The 23673-nt window shown below is 43.1% G+C and overlaps 1 protein-coding gene across 1 annotated transcript in view; it reads left to right on the plus strand.

Moving 5' to 3' along the window:
- The window catches only part of kmt2cb (lysine (K)-specific methyltransferase 2Cb), a 128510-nt gene that overhangs the window by 13678 nt on the left and 91159 nt on the right, over positions 1-23673 (plus strand). The window contains exons 3-9 of the mRNA XM_056292717.1: positions 13392-13471; positions 15306-15453; positions 20373-20561; positions 21856-21965; positions 22140-22249; positions 22890-23052; positions 23196-23367. Of these exons, the coding sequence (XP_056148692.1) occupies positions 13392-13471; positions 15306-15453; positions 20373-20561; positions 21856-21965; positions 22140-22249; positions 22890-23052; positions 23196-23367 (972 nt within the window). The remainder of the gene's footprint in view (positions 1-13391; positions 13472-15305; positions 15454-20372; positions 20562-21855; positions 21966-22139; positions 22250-22889; positions 23053-23195; positions 23368-23673) is intronic.

Raw genomic sequence — 23673 nt, forward strand, 5'->3', positions numbered from 1 at the left:
CCTTGGGTAACGGGTCGGACCTTTTAGTCGACTGGTGAACGTTGTCGCCTGTGGTGTGGGGAGATCCGGGTTCGCGCCCTGGCTGCTGCGGTTCCCGACTGCCCCACATAAGTTTATTAAATCAGTGAATTAATTAATAATTTATTAAATCAGTTAATGGAGTTTATTTAATGTTGGGTTCATGTTGTTGTTTGGGGGTTGACTCGACTCGGTAGAGGACTGTTACTGACTGACTGACCTTAGGACTGTGACTAAGACTGATGTCGCCACTTGTGACATGTGGGGGACTTGTTACGTTGTTGTCTGTTCTGGCCATTGTGTAAATAAAAGAGCACTCCTGGGGGTAGCACGGCGTATGGGGCACGGGAGTTGCGATTAAAAAGAGATCTCTGCCTCTCGACTCATTCTTCCACACCGGCTCGCCACAATATTTTTGCGCATTATGTCCATAGGAGGGACAGAAGGGTACCAGCAAGAGTTAAAGGGAAGGTTTATAAGATGGTAGTGACACCAGCTATGTTATATGGTTTGGAGACAGTGGCACTGATGAAAAGACAGGAGGAGGAGCTGGAGGTGGCAGAGTTGAAGATGATAGGATTTTCACAGGGAGTGATGAAGAAGGGCAGGATTAGGAACGAGTATATTAGAGGGACAGCTCAGGTTGGACGGTTTGGAGACAAAGCAAGAGAGACAAGATTGAGATGGTTTGGACATGTGTGGAGGAGAGATGCTGGGTATACTGGGAGAAGGATGCTGAATATGGAGCTGCCAGGGAAGAGGAGAAGAGGAAGGCCAAAGAGGAGGTTTATGGATGTGGTGAGGGGGGACATGCAGGTGGCTGGTGTGACAGAGGAAGATGCAGAGGACAAGAAGAGATGGAAACGGATGATCCGCTGTGGCGCCCCCTAACGGGAGCAACCGAAAGTAGTAGTAGTAGTAGTAGATGTCCGTAAGAGGGCAAACAATTACGAGAGACATAACTACTTGTACAGGTATAGTTATTCCAACGTAAACAAGTCTTTTAAAACATACAGAACTACACATTACAGAGTTAACAAATGAAATAATGTCCTATGATGTGTTATTTTCGAGATGTGCTCTCGGGGTACTTAGTAGTGGTGGAATGGTAAGCTAACAGTAACTTACATAGCTTGCATACGACTTTATCTTGAGGTTCCAGAATTTTTCAGTTTTCTGACCAAAATCCAAAGTATTTCCAGACGGAGCTTTTTAGATTGTTTGGAGTGAAAGTCGCTCTCTCGGCAGCCGAGTTGGGTTGTCAACTCTCTGCCGTCTTTACCACATGGTTGTTGTTAAATTATTCGCTCGCTTCAGCTTGACCTAAATTTCATTTTCAACCAATGAAATTGGTGTTGTGTGACTCCTGTAAGTCATGCAGCGTATTCAGTGCAGCGGCCAAGGCTCTCACAAGAACTCGCGAGGCAGACAGCTGCGGTAGTGCTGCTTTTTTCACAAACAAATATTAATTTTCACATTCGAATGTCTGTTTTTTGTTTTTACAATTCGGATATATATTCGAATTTGGGCTATTCATTGACAGCCCTACATAATGAGTCTGTGGCTAGTGATATGGCTTCTGCTTTCTTCAAATTGGTGAGTAGATTGGAAAAACACTCCCACTAAAAGTTCCACTCATCTTTTTAGCTGACCTGCTCTAATAGCGCTACAACTGTTTTCTTGGTTTTCTCATCAGGATGTAAAACTTCACCAGCCATGTCAGCTGCACCTGTTTTAATCAGCTCAGCATCCGTGAATGACTCGTTAGCTTTAGCAAGGTTCCATGAAACATGCAATGATGCAGCTGTTGCACTCTCTTGTGCCGATGTTGATTTACAGGTAGAAGAAACAGTGTTTGTATGATGTTTTTATATATATACACTACCGTTCAAAAGTTTGGGATCACCCAAACAATTTTGTGTTTTCCATGAAAAGTCACACTTATTCACCACCATATGTTGTGAAATGAATAGAAAATAGAGTCAAGACATTGACAAGGTTAGAAATAATGATTTGTATTTGAAATAAGATTTTTTTTACATCAAACTTTGCTTTCGTCAAAGAATCCTCCATTTGCAGCAATTACAGCATTGCAGACCTTTGGCATTCTAGCTGTTAATTTGTTGAGGTAATCTGGAGAAATTGCACCCCACGCTTCCAGAAGCAGCAACCACAAGTTGGATTGGTTGGATGGGCACTTCTTTGAGCAGATTGAGTTTCTGGAGCATCATATTTGTGGGGTCAATTAAACGCTCAAAATGGCCAGAAAAAGAGAACTTTCATCTGAAACTCGACAGTCTATTCTTGTTCTTAGAAATGAAGGCTATTCCATGCGAGAAATTGCTAAGAAATTGAAGATTTCCTACACCGGTGTGTACTACTCCCTTCAGAGGACAGCACAAACAGGCTCTAACCAGAGTAGAAAAAGAAGTGGGAGGCCGCGTTGCACAACTGAGCAAGAAGATAAGTACATTAGAGTCTCTAGTTTGAGAAACAGACGCCTCACAGGTCCCCAACTGGCATCTTCATTAAATAGTACCCACAAAACACCAGTGTCAACATCTACAGTGAAGAGGCGGCTGCGGGATTCTGGGCTTCAGGGCAGAGTGGCAAAGAAAAAGCCATATCTGAGACTGACCAATAAAAGAAAAAGATTAAGATGGGCAAAAGAACACAGACATTGGACAGAGGAAGACTGGAAAAAAGTGTTGTGGACGGATGAATCCAAGTTTGAGGTGTTTGGATCACAAAGAAGAACGTTTGTGAGACGCAGAACAAATGAAAAGATGCTGGAAGAATGCCTGACGCCATCTGTTAAGCATGGTGGAGGTAATGTGATGGTCTGGGGTTGCTTTGGTGCTGGTAAGGTGGGAGATTTGTACAGGGTAAAAGGGATTCTGAATAAGGAAGGCTATCACTCCATTTTGCAACGCCATGCCATACCCAGTGGACAGCGCTTGATTGGAGCCAATTTCATCCTACAACAGGACAATGACCCTAAACACACCTCCAAATTGTGCAAGAACTATTTAGAGCAGAAGCAGGCAGCTGGTATTCTATCGGTAATGGAGTGGCCAGCGCAGTCACCAGATCTGAACCCCATTGAGCTGTTGTGGGAGCAGCTTGACCGTATGGTACGCAAGAAGTGCCCATCCAACCAATCCAACTTGTGGGAGCTGCTTCTGGAAGCGTGGGGTGCAATTTCTCCAGATTACCTCAACAAATTAACAGCTAGAATGCCAAAGGTCTGCAATGCTGTAATTGCCGCAAATGGAGGATTCTTTGACGAAAGCAAAGTTTGATGTAAAAAAAATCTTATTTCAAATACAAATCATTATTTCTAACCTTGTCAATGTCTTGACTCTATTTTCTATTCATTTCACAACATATGGTGGTGAATAAGTGTGACTTTTCATGGAAAACACAAAATTGTTTGGGTGATCCCAAACTTTTGAACGGTAGTGTATATATATATACATTAAATTAATTTTAAAAAAAAATTTTTGTGGTGATCTGATGTTGGAGGGTAGTTGGCATTAAAACTGGCAGCATGCATATTGTTGGAAGTGCCGCTTTAGATTATCTGCTTTGCAGACAACTACGGTCTGCATGCATATCAAGCGTGTCTGTTTGGCATTGGTGTGGTCCGGTAAAATAAAACAAAACTGATCAGTCCAGTCAGATTTGAACTGACTATTGTCCTGGTTGACTTTGCGCTTTTTCTGTGCAGGCCATGTTCTTGGTTTAGGACAGTTATTGATTATCTGTGACTTAGCTGGTGAGTGGCTCTGGCTAGTCGAGAACCGTAGAGAGTGTGAAGTATCTCTTAGGTCTACACGTGCTCTACGGCAGTGTTTCTCAACCGGGGGTCCCCGGACCCCTAGTGGTCCGTGGTGTAATTGCAAGGGGTCCGTGAAAATAAAGTATCTTTAAAAAAAAGATCCTATGACATTTATAGAAATAGGATTATTTTACTCAAATGTGACTGAGACCTTTATCTACCTAAACTATAAAGGTTAACAGGACTCTTTTCTCTAATTACATCTGTTTCACAAGTGTAATTTATTGTATTTTAATAAGAGATCTCGCTCCCGTTTGCATTGTTAAAAGTTACTGCATAAAAATTCTGTTGTTACATATATCTGAAAGTTACTGAATACATATTCTGTTTTGTTACATATATCTGAAAGTTACTGCATAAGAATTATGTTTTGTTAACTAAGTCTAAGTTACAACTGAAAGCTCTTATTTTTGCCCCAAAGAGTGAATAAATGCTATAATGCAATTTAAAATGCAGTTTCTACTGTTTCTACAAATTGCAACCCCCCTCCCCCAAGATCAGGTGGAGGGGTCCTCAGGGTACATCAAAAATACGCAGGGGGTCCAGGACCCCAAAAAGGTTGCGAACCACTGCTCTACGGCATACGTCAAGTATAAGGTGTGGGGTGAGGTCAAAATAAAGTAGAGCAGCACACTTTATTTCACATGTAATGACAGGTGCATTCGTGACAATGGGTCGGCACAGGCCAAACGTTTGGCTCTTGCAGGCTGGACCTAGGCCGTGGGCCGTTAATTGGGATTCAGGGCCCTAGGGTTTTCTTTCAAGATAAAGAAAGCTTGCAGCATGTACTGGGGGGTGGTTGGGACTTTGTAATAATATTTACCTGTTAATTTATGCAAAAGAAACATTCAAAGCACTCAGTGCTGTCTTTGCTTGCCTTTTAGCAGACTTTTTGTCGGTGCTACAAAGGGAGAGTATTGAATGTCAGTTTTTCATCAGAGGGGACAATGTTTTTGGGTAAGTTTATAATGCACGCGTAGTATAACGGATACTTGGGCTGCTATAGCATATTTAAAAACATCCTGGTTGGTACACTGCCTGTCTTTCAGGTGCTGCATATGAATGGTAAGAGTAGACTGAGTTTTGTGGGCCAACATTGAATTCTAACAGACTATAAGGTGTGATTCACGTTGAGGCCACTCGCATCGAAAATGTAATGCTTTGTGTGATACTGTGTGGCGCTTTGAATAAAAGCATCATCAAATGGCGTGTATAGGGGAGATTTTTGTCATTATTAAGCCTATTTAATTGTCAATGCTTGCCAGTGCTGTCTGTATCACTGTAACTTGCTATAGTGACTTATAAATTGATGTCAGTGGGTGGCAGTGGTAAGCCAGTACACTATAGTGGATTATTTCGATACAGGCAACATTGGCAAGTATTGTGTATGTTGCAGAGATGCCACTTGTATAATAATCACATGGAAATTAGGTTGAAAATCTGCAAAATTCAATTTTAACCACAGTTTTCGTTTGGTCCGTATAGGCCCAAATGATCCTAGATTTGCTTGATTTAATTTTGTGATCCTCCATCCAACTGCTAGTTATTGTGGTGAAAATTCTGGCTGATAATAACAGATATTCATGTTATCATGTTCTCTTGAATCCCAATTAATTTCATTGTCATGTGATGCTATTGTAAGACCCGTTATCTGCAAGGCAGATTGGCCGAGTTTGTTTTCTAATATTTGCTGTTGAGAAACTCCATGCGTACTGGTACTTGTAGGCGATGTAGAACAGTTCTTTTGGCAGGAGAATGTCTTTCTATGTCAAAACTAATTGCTCTGAAGCAGTTACACGAGGTGGACCATCAGCACTTACTGGATGGATGCACAGTTATCAGTGGCACAATATCCCTTAATAACCCAATGGTCTTTGAGTTTTATTCTAATATTTAAAGAGTAACTAAACCCTAGGCCATTTTAGTGAGTTTGCTGACATCTACAGGTTAAAAACCATTTAAAGGTAAAAAAACGCCAGGGTGGGCTTGGTACTCTGTGATGTTAGCAGTGGCGGCTAGTGCTAAAAAAAAATTGTGGGGGGGGGGGGCGCAATTTAGCTTGGCGCAGCACATCTGACAGCCGCTTTTACTGCCACACCCTCACAGAGTTATTAAGAAGGACAATGTAGCCTATAGATTTTATCAGGGTTTGTAGACGATGGATGATTGACAGTCGAGACAAGGCGTCATGGTGGGTGTGAACATGATTGACAGCCACAAGAATTGTCCAATCAAATTAGATCAAAAAACATTAAAACAATACCAATTTGCTGCCAATAAAAGTGGGAGTGTCTGGGACCCACAGAACAGCGCCCCCTGGAAAATCTGAAGAAACCAATCAGACAGCAGCCTCAGGTCACCTGCTCGCCAAAACTTTGAGGGCTTACATAAGGTATGGTTTGACCGGCGCCCCTCACCCAGGAAGTATATGTATTGAGACAGAAATCAACCAAATACCATTTGAACCAATATTTAATGCTGGTGACAGGCGCTCACAGACTGAAAACACTTTTATTTCATCATTATTTGCATTGTACAACTAAATTATATTTAACACGTCTAAGTAGATTTTCATTTCTTGATATTTGAAGGGGGCGGCACTCAAGCACCCTGTACTGGCCAGCCGCCACTGGATGTTAGCATAGCAGGATAAACACAGCCGCAGATAACATTAATAATTACTGTTGAATGTAGGTTTATCAGCATTGACAGAGACAGAAAGACAGAGACAGCACTACCAATTGGCAATAGTACTGTCAGTGCTGGTTCTTTGGCATACCTACTACATCCTACAGATCTATTGTTAATGTTATTAGCTGCAGCTGTGTTTATCCTGCTATGCCAACATCACAGAGGACCAAGACTTAGCCTGTCATGTTTTTAACCTTTTAAATGGTTTTTAACCTGTAGATGTCAGCAAACTCACTAAAATGGTCTAGGGTTAAGCTACTCTTTAAAAAGAAAAGGAGAAAAAAAAAGCAATATCCTTAAAGAGGGAGCTCACACGCTTTGAATTTTAGGCATTTGCCATTCAAAATGATTGTTAGTAGGTTGTATGATTCTTGGCAACTGTGGTTGCAAGTAGGAAAACTGGCTGTCAGTGGAAGCATTTGACAGCTTACAAAGAAGCCTGGCTTGATGTGCACTTCTACTGTTTTTGTTTTTCTTCTGGATGAATATATTATGTGCAGGATCAGACAGTTTTCTAGAATACGCCAAACCCCAGCCCTTTGCCTAAGAGAGTAGACACATACCATTCATGGCCAAATCTGTGATTTATTTGACCATATAAAGTTGAGGTATATTTGCATACATAGTTGAAGTGGCTGAGTTATAGGTTGAAATAAGCGTATTGTCTTTCTCAACTGATCTTGATTAAAAATATGGGCCTGTTTTACTCGTGTTTACAAATATTACCAATGTAAATAAACCTTTTACTGCATCCTAAAATAGAAGACTAAGAGATTGAACAGTAATTGCCTCTTAGTCCACTATAACTGCTGTTCCTTTTTTTTCTTTTTCTTTTGCTAAAGGTTGTGGAATTCAGAAATATCATTTACTATTGCATCCTCTGTGTGTGTGTGTGTGCGTGTGTGCGTGCGCGTTTGCGTGCGTGCGACTGACTTAATCAGTCTTTCAGCATTAATGTTGTACTGGACTTTTAGCTGACTAATGGTTAAAGGAGTAGTTAGGAATTTTCTTTAGCCTTTCCCTATTTTATACTCGCTGCTCTTGTAGCACAAAGGTAGGTTTCATTTTCACGGTCATCCATCTCTTTCACCATACTGGACATGCAGCTCAGCTCCAGCTTCTCATCTAGAGTTTGAATGCTGTTAATGGTCCACTATCTGGTCAAGTACAAAAAACGTTCCACAGTTCCGCCAAAGCTTGCTACCAAAGCAAATTCAGGTGGTCGTTTCCAAAATATACCGTTGTTTTTATTGCTAAATTCCTTTGGTTTTTGTTTTGCTGTGCCATGGCCTAGTGACTCCTGCTGGTAATATTCTTGTAGGCTGTTATGGGAAGAAGCACAGAAGCAAATGACTGTAATCGACCTTGAAATATGTCTATGCTAGGGCATTCAGGACTGCTGCATTTTAGTAGAAATCAACTATTCCCAAAAAGTAGTCGATTAATCGTGGGAGATATATTTTTTCAGCCAATAAAAGCTATCAATTCTTATCGATAAGGTCTAAAATACAGCCAGGGAAGGGTTAACTAATGTAGGCGGGACCAACCAGGGCATAGCTGAAATAGCAGAGTCCTCGACTGGCTGTGAGACGCCATTTACAAATGAACTGCAATCTGATTGGACTAAACCCCAGGCATGCTTGTCTGAGCTGGAGCTACTGTTTGACTGCAATAACAGCGTAGCATCTTTCTTGAAGGTGTGTGTTTGGAGCCGCCTACTAGCATACTGCCCACTACATACTCATTGAGCAGGTACTGTATACTACCTACTAAATGAATGATTAGTATGCCATTCTGTTCACACTGAAGTATCCCTGCAATTGGAACCGCCTATTAACGTAGTATTCATACTAAGCATGATGTCAGAATGAGTAATGTAGTGCCTTCCAACTGCATAGTATGTGAATTTTGTGTGTGCGAGAAATACCCGGCTGTATACTAGATTAGCAAGAATTTCTGAGTATCTGCTGTATTCTTACTGGACATACTCAACCACAGAATAGAGCTCGTACAGAAGTACCAGTGACGTTCGCGACGTGTAAGACGTAACATGATGTCACTGGACCACCGCCATTACTGTTCGACTGGAGCTAAAATCAAAATTTGCAAATTTTGCGTGTTTTTACACTGTATTCATGGATTGTCAGTCATAATGAGCTGTGAAAATGCTGTTGTCATTCGTAAAGGGGTTAATTACTGCCATGGCATCCACTACAGTAGTAACAGCAAAGACACCATCGAGCCGGGGACGGGTAGAATCGTCCGATTCCATCGGTGAATTTTGCATCTTTTTATTTGCATCACAGTACAAAATATTCTCTTGATGTTAATGTTACTGACTGTATATTCATATTTTGAGTTGAATGGTGAATTTGAATGGTTTTTTCTGCAAGGTTCAATCTCAAGGGGTCAACTTACCTGAAAAAGGGTAAGTTGACCATTTGAGATTGAGAAGGGTAAGTTGACCGTTTGAGACCCTTAGAGTGTAGACTTACCTGATTCACCTGAAACTAAAGAGAGTTAACTCAAATGATAAAATAACTGGCACAAAATAGGTCTAGCTTGATAAAATAGACTACTATCCTAGGAAAAATATAGACCTGTCTTATCTTAATTGGAAAATATAAAATAGATAATTGACTAAACTAATTAGAAACCTGAACCTAAAACAACCTAATTGCAACTAAAAAGGGGTTCAAACCAGGGGTTTCAGTATATCTAAATGTATGAATGTGTGACACATAGCTGTGAATAGTTTTCATGTTTCAAGTGAATTTACACTATTTTGTCATTAAATTGAGAGCTTTCTCATTTTGTAGCCCCAGTCTCTGGTCTGCTGTTTTGTTGCTTAACCACTCCTTAAGAGCCTAGACCTGGTCCAGTGTGACATAAGTGTTACATAATTATTATTTTTATTGCATCACAGTACAAATTATTCTCTCGAGATTTTTGTAACACTTGGGTGCGTTAGATTCGCGAGCTTACAATGAATTAGAGGAAAAAAGAATTTCTGAAAAATTCCACACAGACCCCGAGATATGACCCAAAACGTAAATGTGCTTATTGTAGCATTTTGCGGAAACAACAACAACAACAATAATGATAATAATAATAATACTTAGAAAAAACAACAGGGTTCCGCAGAGTGTGGTGATGATTGGCACAGCTTGTATGTTCCTGTGCACTCCCAGCTACCAGTGTGTATAGCTAACTAGTTAGCCAGCTAGTCATTTATTTTAAATCAGCGGGATATTAATAATGTTGAAATGGTTAATTTGCACTTTTTATTTCCATTGATTTTATAGACTAAATGTGTACATAAAGGCCTTAAATACAGTGAATACGATAAGTCAAAATGCAATCTGGTTGTCCTGAATGCACAGGAAGCGCTACCCATGGATGGATGTTTTATAGTAGGCCTTTAAAATACATAACCTCGACTATGGAATGCCGAGTTGGTTGGCCAGGTTATATCGATTTTCGATTTTTTCGTGTTTATTTTGTGTTTAGGGATACTTTTAAGTTTTTTTAAGTAGTACAACAGCAGTGAAATTGAATTAATCGATTGGATAGGCTCAGTTGTAGGGGAGTGAGGGCGCAACTGTCGGTTGCTTTCTGAAGCAAATGCTAAACATTGCATTTGCTAAACTTTGTATTGTATATTTTTAAGCTATGGGGTTTTAATCTTTTTTTTAAAAATTTCCAAAGTCCAGAAAAATCTTTTTTCTTCTTCTTTCTTTTCTGCATGATGTCACGGCTGTGTACGCGCACTCTACGCGCGGTCATGTTGTGTCTCGGGAACGAGGATCCTTGCTAGGCTAGACAAACGCTGTTCGGATGAACAGGTAAAGGTGAATAAATGGCACAAAGCTGAGCCTTCTCTTTCACACGTCACGATATTTTGAGCTTGTGGGTTTGCGTCGCATTTATTGATCACTTGTTTGACTTTGTTTTGAACGTAATTGTTTTTTTGTTGTTGTTTTTTTTTTTTTTTTTTTTTTGCTGTTTGTATAAATACATCTATGGTTTCAAGTCCCAAGTAAGTCCCGTAGTAGTCTTATTATGCATCCATGAAGTCCGCCAGCATAGCATGATGGGAGTAGCACTACTGCGCATATTCAGTGGGCCCCATGGAACCGGAAGTAACGCGGAAGCTAGAAACTTTTTTGCGTATATTCTCATAGGAATGAACAGGCGCCATTTTTAGATCCGGTATCCAGTTCTACTATATTACATCCATGGCGCTACCCCACTGTTGCCACAAGGTGACTTTGCTAAGGGACGTCCAACCTCCCAAAACGCTACCTTGACCTTATAAAACCACACCTAACCCATACCTGAACTTGACCAGGAGTACGGAGGACTTGAAGGTGTCCGCAATTCCTCCGCCATACTATCTCAGGCTGTCCCTCAGTTTTTGTGTTACTTAAACATGGTTACCATTTTCAGTGGTTGCAGATTTAGCATCAGATTAATATCTGCCTCCGGCCCAGCAGGCTGCGTACACATTGATTATGCTGATATGTCTTCATAACATGGCTAGGTTAAAACATGGTATATGACTAGACTGTGATTAAATTGATTAAATGGCTGTTTTTGCGCAGCTCTGTTTGAAAAGCAGCTGTTTTGACTTCAGTTCCATGAACAGCTGATGACGTCATAGAAGACTGTTAGCGTCATTTTGAAAGCACAATGGCCAATGGGGAAACTCCCATCTCGACTTTCCAACCAGTGTTGAATCTCCGTCACTCACTCACTCAGAGACAACCGCATATGTAGGGCTGCCCCCGCTGTTGCCTTCCAGCCAAAAATCAGATCTAAAGATGCCTATGTACCTCGGAGGCTAGTTCTGTATTGTGTTGTTGAATTCATGTTGCTGTTGCTAGTTTTTTTTTTTTTGTAGTAGTAGTAGTAGGCCATTACTAAAGATGTTTGTTGTTACTGACCTAATCTTAAGTAAGTCAAATAAATAAAAATCTGTAAGGGCCCTGACACACCAGGCTGACAGTCGACCCTCGGCCAATGTCGGTGAGCATCTGTGACCCTACTTTTTGCGGTATGTCCCGCACCGTCGGCACTAGTCAGACCCCTGTCAGCAGCTTTTCTCTGATTCAGCATGTTGAATGGGCGGAGCCCGTCAGTGAGAGAGATCACTCTGATTGGCTGTTCAGCTTAGCGAATCAGTGCAGAACATACATGCTAGTTGGCCGTCGGCTGTACTCTTTGCGGTGTGTTCCAAGTGCTGCTTTTGGCCCAGACGGCAGGCGACGTGAGGCGACGCAACAGTCAGCCTTCGTCGCTGCTAGTCAGTTTGGTGTGTCTCGAGGCCTAAGACATAATTATGTTGATATCTGGAAACGATAAATAAATTGCTTTATGAACAATGGCCATTCTGTTTACCCGTTCTTTTTAAATTTGTGGGCGAGGGCTGTGTGAACACGCTTCAGTTTTTACTGTTGAGACTTATAGGCTTTTAATTTATGAAAAGAAAAAGCGGTGATTAGCTGGCTTGCAAATGGGTATTAGCAATGGCTGGTCAGTCCTTAAAATAGCTGTTACTCCCATCCCCAACTCCAACTGAACAAATTAGTCAAGATTTCTTTTGATTATCCATGTTCCCGGTGTGCCAACCAAGGGTGCTGTCTCTCTAAAAAACAATGGAAACAGCCTCAGCATCGCGCCTGCACAAAGGTAAAGTTACAAACCAGATGTGTATCGCCGGTCTACATTCTTGATGTTTCAGTGGCTGCAGATTACTTTGAGCGGGCAGAAAGGTCCAACACATAACAAACAAAGTAGGCGAAATTAGAGAGGCCTAACTTGGATTTGTGTTCCCTCATTATCTGTTTGTTTAATTTGTCATTTAAATGTTCATAAACATCATTTGCAAAACTTGAAAAATAGCTTATCCTCCTATGAATGACTTTTCCTTGTTTTATTTCCTTTTGAAATTCTGTTCATTCAGGCTTTATGCCTAGGCAGCAACGCAGTCCAGTGTTTGCTTCTCAATACGTCACGTGAAGAACAAAGTTCAGCTTCATTTTATTACAGCTTTGTAGGCTGATTTCAGTTTGATTTGGATGAAATGGATGTAAATTAAAATGTTCCCGGTCATGTTGGCCAGCAGCAAAAATTCCTTTTTTGACCCCCCTCCCCCTTTTCTCCCCAATTGTATCCGGCCAATTACCCCACTCTTCTGAGCTGTCTGGTCGCTGCTCCACCCCCTCTGCTGATCCGGGGAGGGCTGCAGACTACCACATGCCTCCTCCGATACATGTGGAATCACCAGCCGCTTCGTTTCACCTGACAGTGATGAGTTTCACCCGGGGGACGTAGTGCGTGGGAGGATCACGCTATTCCCCCGAGTTCCCCCTCCCCCCTGAACAGGTGCCCCGACCGACCAGAGGAGGTGCTAGTGCAATGACCAGGACACATACCCACATCCAGCCTCCCACCTGCAGACACGGCCAGGTGTGTCTGTAGGGACACCCGGCCAAGCCGGAGGTAACACAGGGATTCGATCCAGCGATCCACGTGTTGGTAGGCAACGGCATAGACCGCCACGCTACCCGGACGCCGTAGCAAAAATTCCTGACAGAAACTCTGGTTCATAAGCACTTCTGACACTTGGTTCATCAATTTATCTTGCAGACATGGGCACTTGACTGGCTCAGCAAGCAGCTCAGCATGATCTTTGTGTTTTGTTATTCTCCTTTTTTTTTCTGAAGCAATCAAAACGCAAGTTATCCAGATATACTCTTCTCTATCACTTGAGTCTTAACACTTGCTCACCACCACCACCCTTCTTCACAACTGCCACCTCTCTCTCTCTCTCTCTCAGGGGTCGCACCAGAGGGCGGGTTGAGGAGGACAGCATGGATGGGACTGACATACCAGAGTCCATAGGCCCTCAGGACACAGGTGAGTCTCACTGGGGCTTTTTACACAGCCTTTTCAAGGCAGGAACGTTGCACCAATAATCTGCCTCACCGTTCTGTGTAAAACATACAAATATGGAATGGGGGGGCATTGTTCCGGTGTTAAGCGGAGGATAGTCCCAGACCCGAATTGGCGTTTGTGTAAAAGGGACAGCCGGCAGGGTGGGACAGCCGACGCTGTTGTGTTACACATGACGCCTCTGCGTCTGGACTGCCGGCATGGTATGTAAAATCACACACTGGGCCGGCATTATTTCACCTTTGTTTGTTTCAGTGTGAAGACACAAAGCCGGTGTAAAGATGGGTCTTCATAACAGCGGTATTGCAGGATCTCAGTGTAAAAACCGTCTTTTGATTGCCCTCCTTGATTGCGTTTGTACCTGGTGCAGCTGCTCGGGGAGTAAGGTTCAACCGAACGTGCACATCCAGGCATTCTCATGCAGAGACTGCCTCATCGGATATTTCAGAGGCGACTAAGCAAAGGGATGAGATTTTTTTTTTTCCTTGGCACCCCAATCTTCTACTTCTGGGCTATAATTGAAAGGGTTTAACTTGAGCTGTGAAGCTGCAGTGGGGTTTAATATATTTATTTCCTTCCACTCTGTTTCTGCCTCCTGCTCTCCTCCTCTCCTGCACTGAGATTGGCATTGAGGTGCAGTGGGAAAGAGCCCAAGGCTAATGCCCTCTAAAAGCTTTTTAAAATCCCATCACTCTCCCCAGACCCATTTTGTGTGCTTTTTTTATGTGTGTACATCACATCACATGACCACGCCTCCCAGCCCAATAGATCTTAGCGCCGGCCCGGTGTTGTGGTGAAGATACTGAGGAGGGGGATTCTGTCAGCTGCCAGACTGTTTTGGTCGTGGCTACAGTTGCTTTAAGAAACACCCTTGTCTTTTAATTTCATGCTATTTTTTATTTATAGGGCAGTTTTCTTTAAAAATGTTAGGGGTGGAAATGATTTTTGTTTGATCTGTTCCTTGCTAATAGAAACCAAAGTCTGCCCTTTTTTACGTTAAATTCCCTTGTTCAACATACCACTGACATATAATCCAGCTCCAAAACCAGAGGCATGGAATTTTTGGATTATATCTTAAAAACCAAAGCTAATTTTCAATTTACTGCACTTTGCACATACCTCAGCATCATAAGTGATCTTGCACTGATGCATTTGATGTGAGATTCATTAGCAGCTAATGAGCTTGAATCTGTCTTTGTGTAACGCCGGTGGATGACATTGAGTCATTGTGGTGTTAATTACAGCTCAGCAGACTGTAATAAGACATCCACTTTGCCAAAAATCTCTGTCAAGAGTACCAGAGAGTTCTATATGCTTAGCATAGTGGATGCAGCTCATTTTGCCATCTCGAATCAAAAAGCACTCAGGAAAGCAACCAGACAGACTTGACTTGTGTTGCAGCTAAGATGCCCCATCAATATTAAATCCCCTTGTTTAGAAGTTATTTAGGCTCCCGTGTTTTATGGTCTTAAGATGGGCTTTGTGCTTTTATTCCTCCCTCCGTTATCACTGTTCTGTGTGAGAGCCCTCGGGTTCCCACTGGGTTTGCAGTAATCGCAGTTGGAGCATATGGCCGCCATATTTTACCATCTATTTCACTAACAAAGCCTGTGATCTGACCTGGAGCATACTGCCCGCAATGCAGTCAACCTGACCCATGACAGCTTGTGTCTGTCAGAAGCTTCATCTTCCTTTACTGTCACAACTGACGTCGAGTCGAGGAGAACCTAAGGGAATGGAGGCTGTTCTTAGAGGGCATTATGTTCACCAATATTATTTGTTTGCTTATTATCAACAGAGACAGAATCTCAGCTGGTGGAAAATGTGGAAGTGGTGACTGTTGAGGGGCCAGAGGAAGACAAGCCCTCTTCCCCTCTGGTCCAGATCTCACCAGCCAGGGAATCAGCAGGACCATCTGTCCCAGTGAGCAAAGAGTTTAAAAGCAGGTTAGTGACACACTGAACTTCTCCTGAACCACAGCATCTGGATAGAAATGGACAAACAAACGTTCTTGTGTTGTGGAAATGCTGAGTGTGTGTGTGTGTGTGTGTGTGCGTGTGCGCGTGTGCGTGTGTGCTCGCTTTCATTTGCATCTGCACGTTGTAGTATGTTAATTGGTGTGCGCATGTCATGAAGTACGAGAGGCTGTCCATCATGTTTTGTGCTGGTGCGTGGTGTGGCTGTTGTAGCCTGTCCAGGTGGGTCAGACAGAACCATCAGCCGTGAGTGGTAGCGCTCCCTTCCTAGATGCCATGCTGCTAAAGGTTGTAATCAATCTTTGGGTCTGACTACGCTATCAGCGGTGGTGATGGAGGGCAAGCCAGCCGCATCTCGAGGGATCTTATTAACACAACAATCCCTTTCCTCAGGAACCTGATAAATATTTACTGCCTGCTTTCGTTGCCTAAACTTTCCGGCCCCTCTGCCTCTCACGCAGACTACATCCATACTAATATGGAGAGACCAGAGGGCGCTGTATTTATGTGAAAAACGGGTCAGAAGTTTTCAGATTCTTTTAAAAAAGTCTGCCGTCCACATTGAAATGTTTACATGAGTCATGTAAATGTTCCCTCATTAACCATTTTGTTAATTTGTAATTTAAATGTTCATAGCATCATCATTTACAAAAATGTATTTTGAAAAAAAGTTTCAGCCTCCTCTTCTTTGTTTTTCTTTGTTTTATTTCCTTTTGAAACTATATTCATTCATGATTTATGCCTAGACAGCTGTCTGCAGTGTATATATATATATATATATATATATATATATATATATATAGTATATAGTGTGTGTGTGTGTGTGTGTGTGTTCGTGTATGTGTATGTATTAGGGGTGTCCCAATTCTCCAAATCCACGGTTTGATTTGACTTTGGATTATAAGATCATGACTCGATTTTTAATTTAAATATTTTTTTCAGCACTGCAGTTGAGCATGTTTACATGACCACAATAAACCGATAGCTGGGAATAATCGGGTCATGGTGATAATCCGGTTTGACATGTTTACATGCACTTTAGTAATGTGATAATCGAAGAAAACGGGTTTACATGATTCAGTCACTAGTTGGATTTCTTTCCAACGACATGATGTAAAACTATTATTTTCAAAGCTTACTGTCAACATGGCATCTCTTACCATGGCATCTCAGGGCTGTCCTTATGTGGAATTTGTTGCAAAACATGCAAAATACTGCCCTCCTTTGCGTTCTGCATATGAGCAGAAAACAACGAGAAGCATTTATACAGCAAGCATCTGCCGTATAAATAAAGTTGTAGACCAGTGTCTAAGCAGCATAGGTCTTCCTCCGTTCATACCTAAAACTCGTGCTTGCTAGATGTGTGTTAGGAGTAAGGACTGGTGGGAGAGAGTGGTGCACAAGGAATTCTCAGATCAGGAGTGGAGAGAGAATTTCAGAATGTGATTTTTCCCTTTTTCTCCCAATTTAGTGGCCAGTCAATCCCTATTTTAGTTCAAACACCCACCCTCGTACTGCATGCGTTCGCCAACTGCATCTCTCCGGCCGGCAGTCTCGAAGGAGACGCTTCGCCACTTCCGTGACAAGGTGAATCCAGGCCAAACCACTGCTTTTTCCGACACACCCAGAGACGCATTCATGTGACGAACACAAGCCGACTCTGCCCCCCCCCCCCTCCCAAAGACAGCGTTGCCAGTTATTGCTGCTTCATCGAGTCCGGCCATAGTCGGATCTGACGAGACCGGGGCACGAACCCCGGTCCCCAGTAGGCAACTGCATCGACACAAAGCCGATGCTTAGACCGCTACACCACCACAGACCCGAAACTGTGATCTGATGAAGCATGTCATGTTTGATTAACTGCATCCGCTCGTGTTTTGACAACATCTGTTTGTTTTTGGGGGTTTCTTTTGTTTTTGTTTTTTTTACATTTTTACACATACACAGATGTAAAAGAATGAAATAAACCAGATTAACAGTATACATGCGTTGAATAAAACAGAATATTGGTCAAAAAGCTAGGTGTGTTTATCAGCTTTTTCATAATCCAGTAACGGACTTTATCAGATAAAGTATATCGTATTATGCTGTTTACATGACCACTTGAATAATCTGGTAACTTCATATACCCGATAATGATCAGCTTATTATTGTGCATGTAAACATGCTCATTGTTAGACTGTCGAGTCTTGATTTGTAACGATTAACAGGTCATTGGTTTTATACTCTGACAACTGTCATTTACATTTTCAAATTCTTCTTTAAAAAGATAGGCTATATGATATCGTCTTCTTTCGGCTGCTCCCGTTAGGGGTCACCACAGTGGATTATCCGTTTCCATCTCTTCCTGTCCTCTTCATCTTCCTCTGTCACTCGTCCTCCTTTACCACATCCATAAACCTCCTCTTTGGCCTTCCCCTTACCTCTTGTCTTTCAGCCCTACCTTCAGCATCCTTCTCCCAATATACCCAGCATCTCTCCTACAAACCATCTCAATCTCGCCTCTTGCTTGGACTCCAAACTGTCCAGCTTGACCTGTCCCTCTAATATACTTGTTCCTAATCCTGTCCTTCTTCATCACTCCCAACGAAAATATTATCATCGTCAACTCTGCCACCTCCAGCTCCACCTCCTGTCTTTTCATCAGTGCCACTTTCTCCAAACCATACAACATAGCTGGTCTCACAACCATCTTGTAAACCTTCCCTTTAACTCTTACTGTTAACCTTCTGTTACAAATCACTCCTGAAACTCTTCTCAGCCACTCCACCCTGCCTGCACTCTCTTTTTCACCTCTCTTCTGCACTCCCCGTTACTTTGTACAGTTGACCCCAAGTATTTAAACTCATATGCCTTCTTCACCTCTGCTCCTTGCATCCTCACCATCCCACTGTCCTCCCTCTTGTTCACGCATAGGTATTCCGTTTTTCTCCTACTGACTTTCATTCCTCTTCTCTCCAGAGCATACCTCCACCTCTCCAGGTTCTCCTCAACCTGCACCCTACTCTCACTACAGATCACAATGTCATCAGCAAACATCATAGTCCACGGAGACTCCTGCCTGATCTCATCCATCAACCTGTCCATCACCATTTCAAACAAGAAAGGGCTCAGAGCCGATCCTTGATGTAATCCCACCTCCACCTTGAACCCATCCATCATTCCTACCACACACACCACCGCTGTCACACTTTCCTCATTCATATCCTGCACCACTCCTACATACTTCTCTGCTACTCCCGACTTTCTCATACAATACCACACCTCTTCTCTCGGCACCCTGTCATGTTTTCTCTAAATCCACAAAGACACAAGTAACTCCTTCTGACCTTCTCTATACTTCTGCATCAACATTCTCAAAGCAAACATCACATCTGTGGTGCTCTTTCCTGGCATGAAACCATACAGCTGCTCGCTGTGATCATCACCGCTCCTCTTAACCTAGCTTCCACTACTCTTTCCCATAACTTCATGCTGTGGCTGATCAACTTTATACCTCTATACCTACTACAGCTCCGTCCATCACCCTTATTCTTGAAAATCGGTACCAGTATGCTGCTTCTCCACTCTTCAAGCGTCCTCTCAGTTACCAATATTGTGTTAAACAATCTAGTTAAAAGATGAGGGTCGGGGACGAGTTGTTGCCTCAAGTGAAGGAGGTCAAGTATCTCGGGGTCTTGTTCACGAGTGAGGGTAGGATGAAGCGGGAGATTGACAGGCGGATTGGTGCAGCATCAGCAGTAATGTGGATGTTGTACTGGACCGTTGTGGTTAAGAAGGAGCTGAGCCGGAAGGCAAAGCTGTCAATCTTCGTTCCAACCCTCACCTATGGTCATGAGCTTTGGGTGGTGACCGAAAGGGTGAGATCACGGATACAAGCGGCTGAAATTAGTTTCCTCCGTAGGGTGTCTGGGCTCAGCCTTAGAGATAGGGTGAGGAGCACTGAAAACGGTCATCATCACTAGTTCGGTTTCCAGCTTTATACTCATAAAATGCAACGACAATAACTTTTTTCATCTGTTGACATATTTGTCATGTTGCCTGAGGTGGCATATGGTACCTGCCTGTAGCATAGCCTACAAACTGTGGTTTATCTGTCAACGACACGTTCGTTGTTGACAAAACTCATGGACAGGCAAGGCACAATGTTGCCAAACTGGTGACTTCTGTGAAACAAGAGGATTTTCCAGTTCTGTTGTCTCTCCGTCCTCTCCGACTCCGGCCATGGTGTCTCAAAAATGCAGCTGCAGGCTACCCGTAAACTGCTCTGTGTCGTCTTTGAAGTTTGAAATCGAAAGCTCATTTTGGTTGAGCTTCGATTTAGAATTGAAATCAGGACACCCCTAATGTGTGTGTGTGTGTGTGTGTGTGTGTGTGTGTGTGAGTGTCTGTGTGTGAGTATAATAAGGATACATTTGTGTGTGGGTCATACATGTGTACATATGTACATATGTATGTGTATTGATCCTTCTGTCAACCATTCAGAGACGAAAACTAAAATATTTCAGCCATGCTGTGCTATGCGTCATAAGACCTATAAGTATTGTGAAAAATATGCTGCAAGGCAAAGTTGAAGGCAGAAGGCAATGAGGCAGACCAGCAATCTCGTGCATGGACAACATCTCAAACTGGACAAAAATGGGTAAAGTGGAAGCCATCAGAGCACGTGAGGAGAGAGAGCAATTGCGGACTGTTGTTGAGCATGTTTTTTGGCAGCCAACATCATAGCTGATGATGCCGACTGACCGATGTATGTGGGTATAAACTATGTGTTTGTGTGTGTATGTCTGACTGCACAGGCAACCCCTGTGCTGTAACAAGTCCCAGTAGGCATTAATTAAATGTTTCTCTCTCATCTGTGTGTGCCTCCATCTTTATCTGTGTTTCAGCGACCGTCTCTGTGCCTTCTGTTACTGCGGTGGTCGTAGCCTGCTGGGTCAGGGGGATCTGCAAGTTTTCAGTGCCACGCCCGCACTCCCAACGCTCCAAAAAGACAGTGATTCAGCTAGCGAGGGTGACAAGACCACTCAGCCAAATGTGGCCAGGGAGGCCACCTCAGGACAGAGGGGCAAGCTGAAGTAAGTGGGACTGGCTGAAACGGGTGCTGTTAAACGTTTGGCCATTGGCGATGGCTGGGCCAGTGAAATCATCTGTGATGGGCCACCATCGTCTCGTAACAGTGAAACTGGACTTTGCTTGCAGACCCAGTTTGATGCTACAGCATGCTGTTCTGGCCTGGCTGCCTGAAGGCTGTTTTAAAGTTAATACTGAAATGGAAATGATGGAGGAGGTGTTACACTGGTCTTAGCAAGGACAGAGATTCTTAATTCTCAAGGGCTAAGGTCTTTTCCTTGTTAGCTGAATTAACGCATGAAAACACATATACTGCACTTTCACACCCAATACGCGAAAAAGTTGTCCTGAGTTAGCAAAGTATGACAGCACTCTTCACATGAAGGCTAGATGAACACTTCACCTTACCAGTCATGATTTCTACTCTGGTGCACAACCTTAGTAAAACCACGTAGAGCATAAGGTGCACTCGCTGTCCTGATGAAGGACCCTCCACGGGCTCTTTGGCCAGCTGCCTAATTTGTTTTGGTCCTTTGGAACCAATTGAGCATCTCCCTGGGGTCCTGATGACGTACGGTACAGTGCTGTACTGGCCTGGCAGCATGCCAGACCAGCCTAGTTATGTGATTGGTCCTGGGACCAGCCTGTGATTGTGCCGTAAAGAGACAGATGAAAGAACAGAGGATACAAGGTGGGATTGGATATTGATTTGCGAGATAATCAGCTCTTGGAGAGGGTATTACAAGTTATATGATTGCTGTAAGAGAATGGTGAAACAGTAACCTAGTCATGGCTCTGTGTCACCATTACACCATCTCAAGCTACCAGAAAGCAACCCCTTGGTTTTGGCTGTTGGGTTGTCTACTGGACCCAGGGTCCTTTTTAAATGCTAATTCTCCCTCTCCACATTTTCTGCATGCTCTGCAGCTCAGTAGTTCAAGCCAGGGACTTGGAGAAACCCTTCCTTTCAGCAGATTTTATGAGACAGAACAGCCAGCCTCTTGTGTGCACACTTAATAAGATGGCCGCCTTCCTCCTCCTCTCCCTCCTCCTCCTCCACAACTCTTTCTTTGGTCTCTGACATTTTTCTCTTTATATTCCCTCCATCTTCATCCCTTGGGTTTGTAAAACTGCATGTGGTTCTCTACTTTGTCTTTACATCTTCACATTGATTTAGTTCTGATTTGTGCCAGACATTATTCCTATCAAGTGTTTTGAGCTGTTTTTTTGATAGTTTTTCTGTTCCTGTCCCCTGCCCAGTTGACCTCTTTCTCTCCTTTCGGCTTCCTTTTATATTAGTGAATCTGAGAGCCACAGGGAAGAACCAGACGCAGTCAGTCGGTACTGGGATGAACTTTCTCATGTCGGCCTCCCTCAAGATCTGGACATCCAGACTCTCTTTGAGTCAGGTAAGACCACTGCATTGCTAAACAATTTCCTCACTTTGAGGCAGCATTGAGTGTTCAGATTTGGTGTTTGCAAACATCCACATTTAGTTGTGTCTAATACATGGTACATAATCTGCCTTTATGTTGAAATCCACACCTTGTTTATCATCAACTTCCTTATACTGAAATTCCCAGGGGAGTGCTGGGCGCATCAGAGTTGTGCGCTGTGGTCAGAGGGTGTTTGCGAGGGCAAGGGACAATCTCTGCTTAATGTGGACAGAGCCATTGACTCAGGGAGCACAAAGGTGAGTCTGGGTAGGACATCTATGCACTAATGGGTGTTAACACTGTCTGTAATGCATTGGGGCAGAAGGGAGGGTCTGCTTCAGTAAAGCTGAGAGATCGGGCTGGTAAAGGTCGGCCCTGGCAGCGCAGATCTCTCAGCTGTGAAATGGAAAAGGTCACGCCACTCAACAGGGCTGAGCTCTCAGGGCAACCTGGCTTCTAGCATTAGCAGCAACCCAGCTCCCTGATTGCCTTTGCGCACCCCCACCCCCCCAGTTCTGGTAAACCATGAGCAAGTCTACCATTTAATCCCCAGAGTGGCCATTATTGTGTGCTTGTAAAACTGAGAGTTTCAAGGGAAAGGTTCTTCAGTGAGGTTCCAGGAAGAGTGTTCTCTTCAGGGGGCAAAGAAATGTAATAAAGGGAGCAGAATTAATATAAGCTCTGATACTTAATTGAGAACCAAGATGAATTCTTTCCAAAGAAACATTAAAGGATATAGGGACTGACTGATGAAGCATGAGCTGTGTTTGCTGTAGACATTTATTAGGGCTTTTCTTTGCTCTGGTTTCTGAACTGAACTTTTTCATTTTAGCCGTGGACATAGACAAGCAGTTAGAAGCCATATTTCATTTTTAATCGATCACTTTCTTTCTGCAGCACTGTGCATACTGTAAGCGCCTTGGAGCATCCATTAAGTGCTGTGCTGAAGGATGTGCTCAACTCTACCATTACCCCTGTGCAGGGGCTGCTGGGACTTTTCAGGATATCAAAAGTCTCTCCCTCCTCTGTCCAGAACACATTGAATTGGCCATTCACAGATGTAAGTCCAGTAATTTAAGATGCAGTTCATTATTTTTTAGTGGGGGTTAATTTAAAGTATAATTCAAGTAAAAGTAAGAAATCTAAAGCAGTGTACTTGTATCAGTGAAGGTGCCTTGACTTTTGAATTTTTTTTCTCCATAGTTGCAGATGATGTGAATTGTGCGCTATGTGATAGCCCGGGGGACCTACTGGACCAGCTTTTCTGTACCAGTTGTGGTCAGCACTACCATGGGATGTGCCTGGATATGGCTGCAACTCCTCTGAGGAGGGCAGGCTGGCAGTGTCCAGAGTGCAAAGTCTGCCAGACATGCAAGTAAGACACCTCACTGCCCACCTATGTGCCCTGCCCCCATAGTAAAAGTTTTAATTATCTCCACCAGGTGGGATCCTGGAGGGGATTATGTGTTTGGTCGTGTGTGTGTTTGTGTGTCCCCGTGGCTAATCTTGTAAACCACTGGACCTATTAGCCTAGTATTTTTTTGTGCACTGTTATGAGTGTATGATGAAGAACCTCTCGTGGTTGTGGTGATTAAAAACGTTTGTTCTCACTATCGCTATCACTTTCTTCACTCTCTACGTCGCTCGACCAACACAGCTTTCTGTCGCCCAATCTGAGTCA

Source organism: Lampris incognitus, chromosome 14 (genome assembly GCF_029633865.1).
Source record: "Lampris incognitus isolate fLamInc1 chromosome 14, fLamInc1.hap2, whole genome shotgun sequence".
NCBI classification, from domain to species: Eukaryota; Metazoa; Chordata; class Actinopteri; order Lampriformes; family Lampridae; genus Lampris; species Lampris incognitus.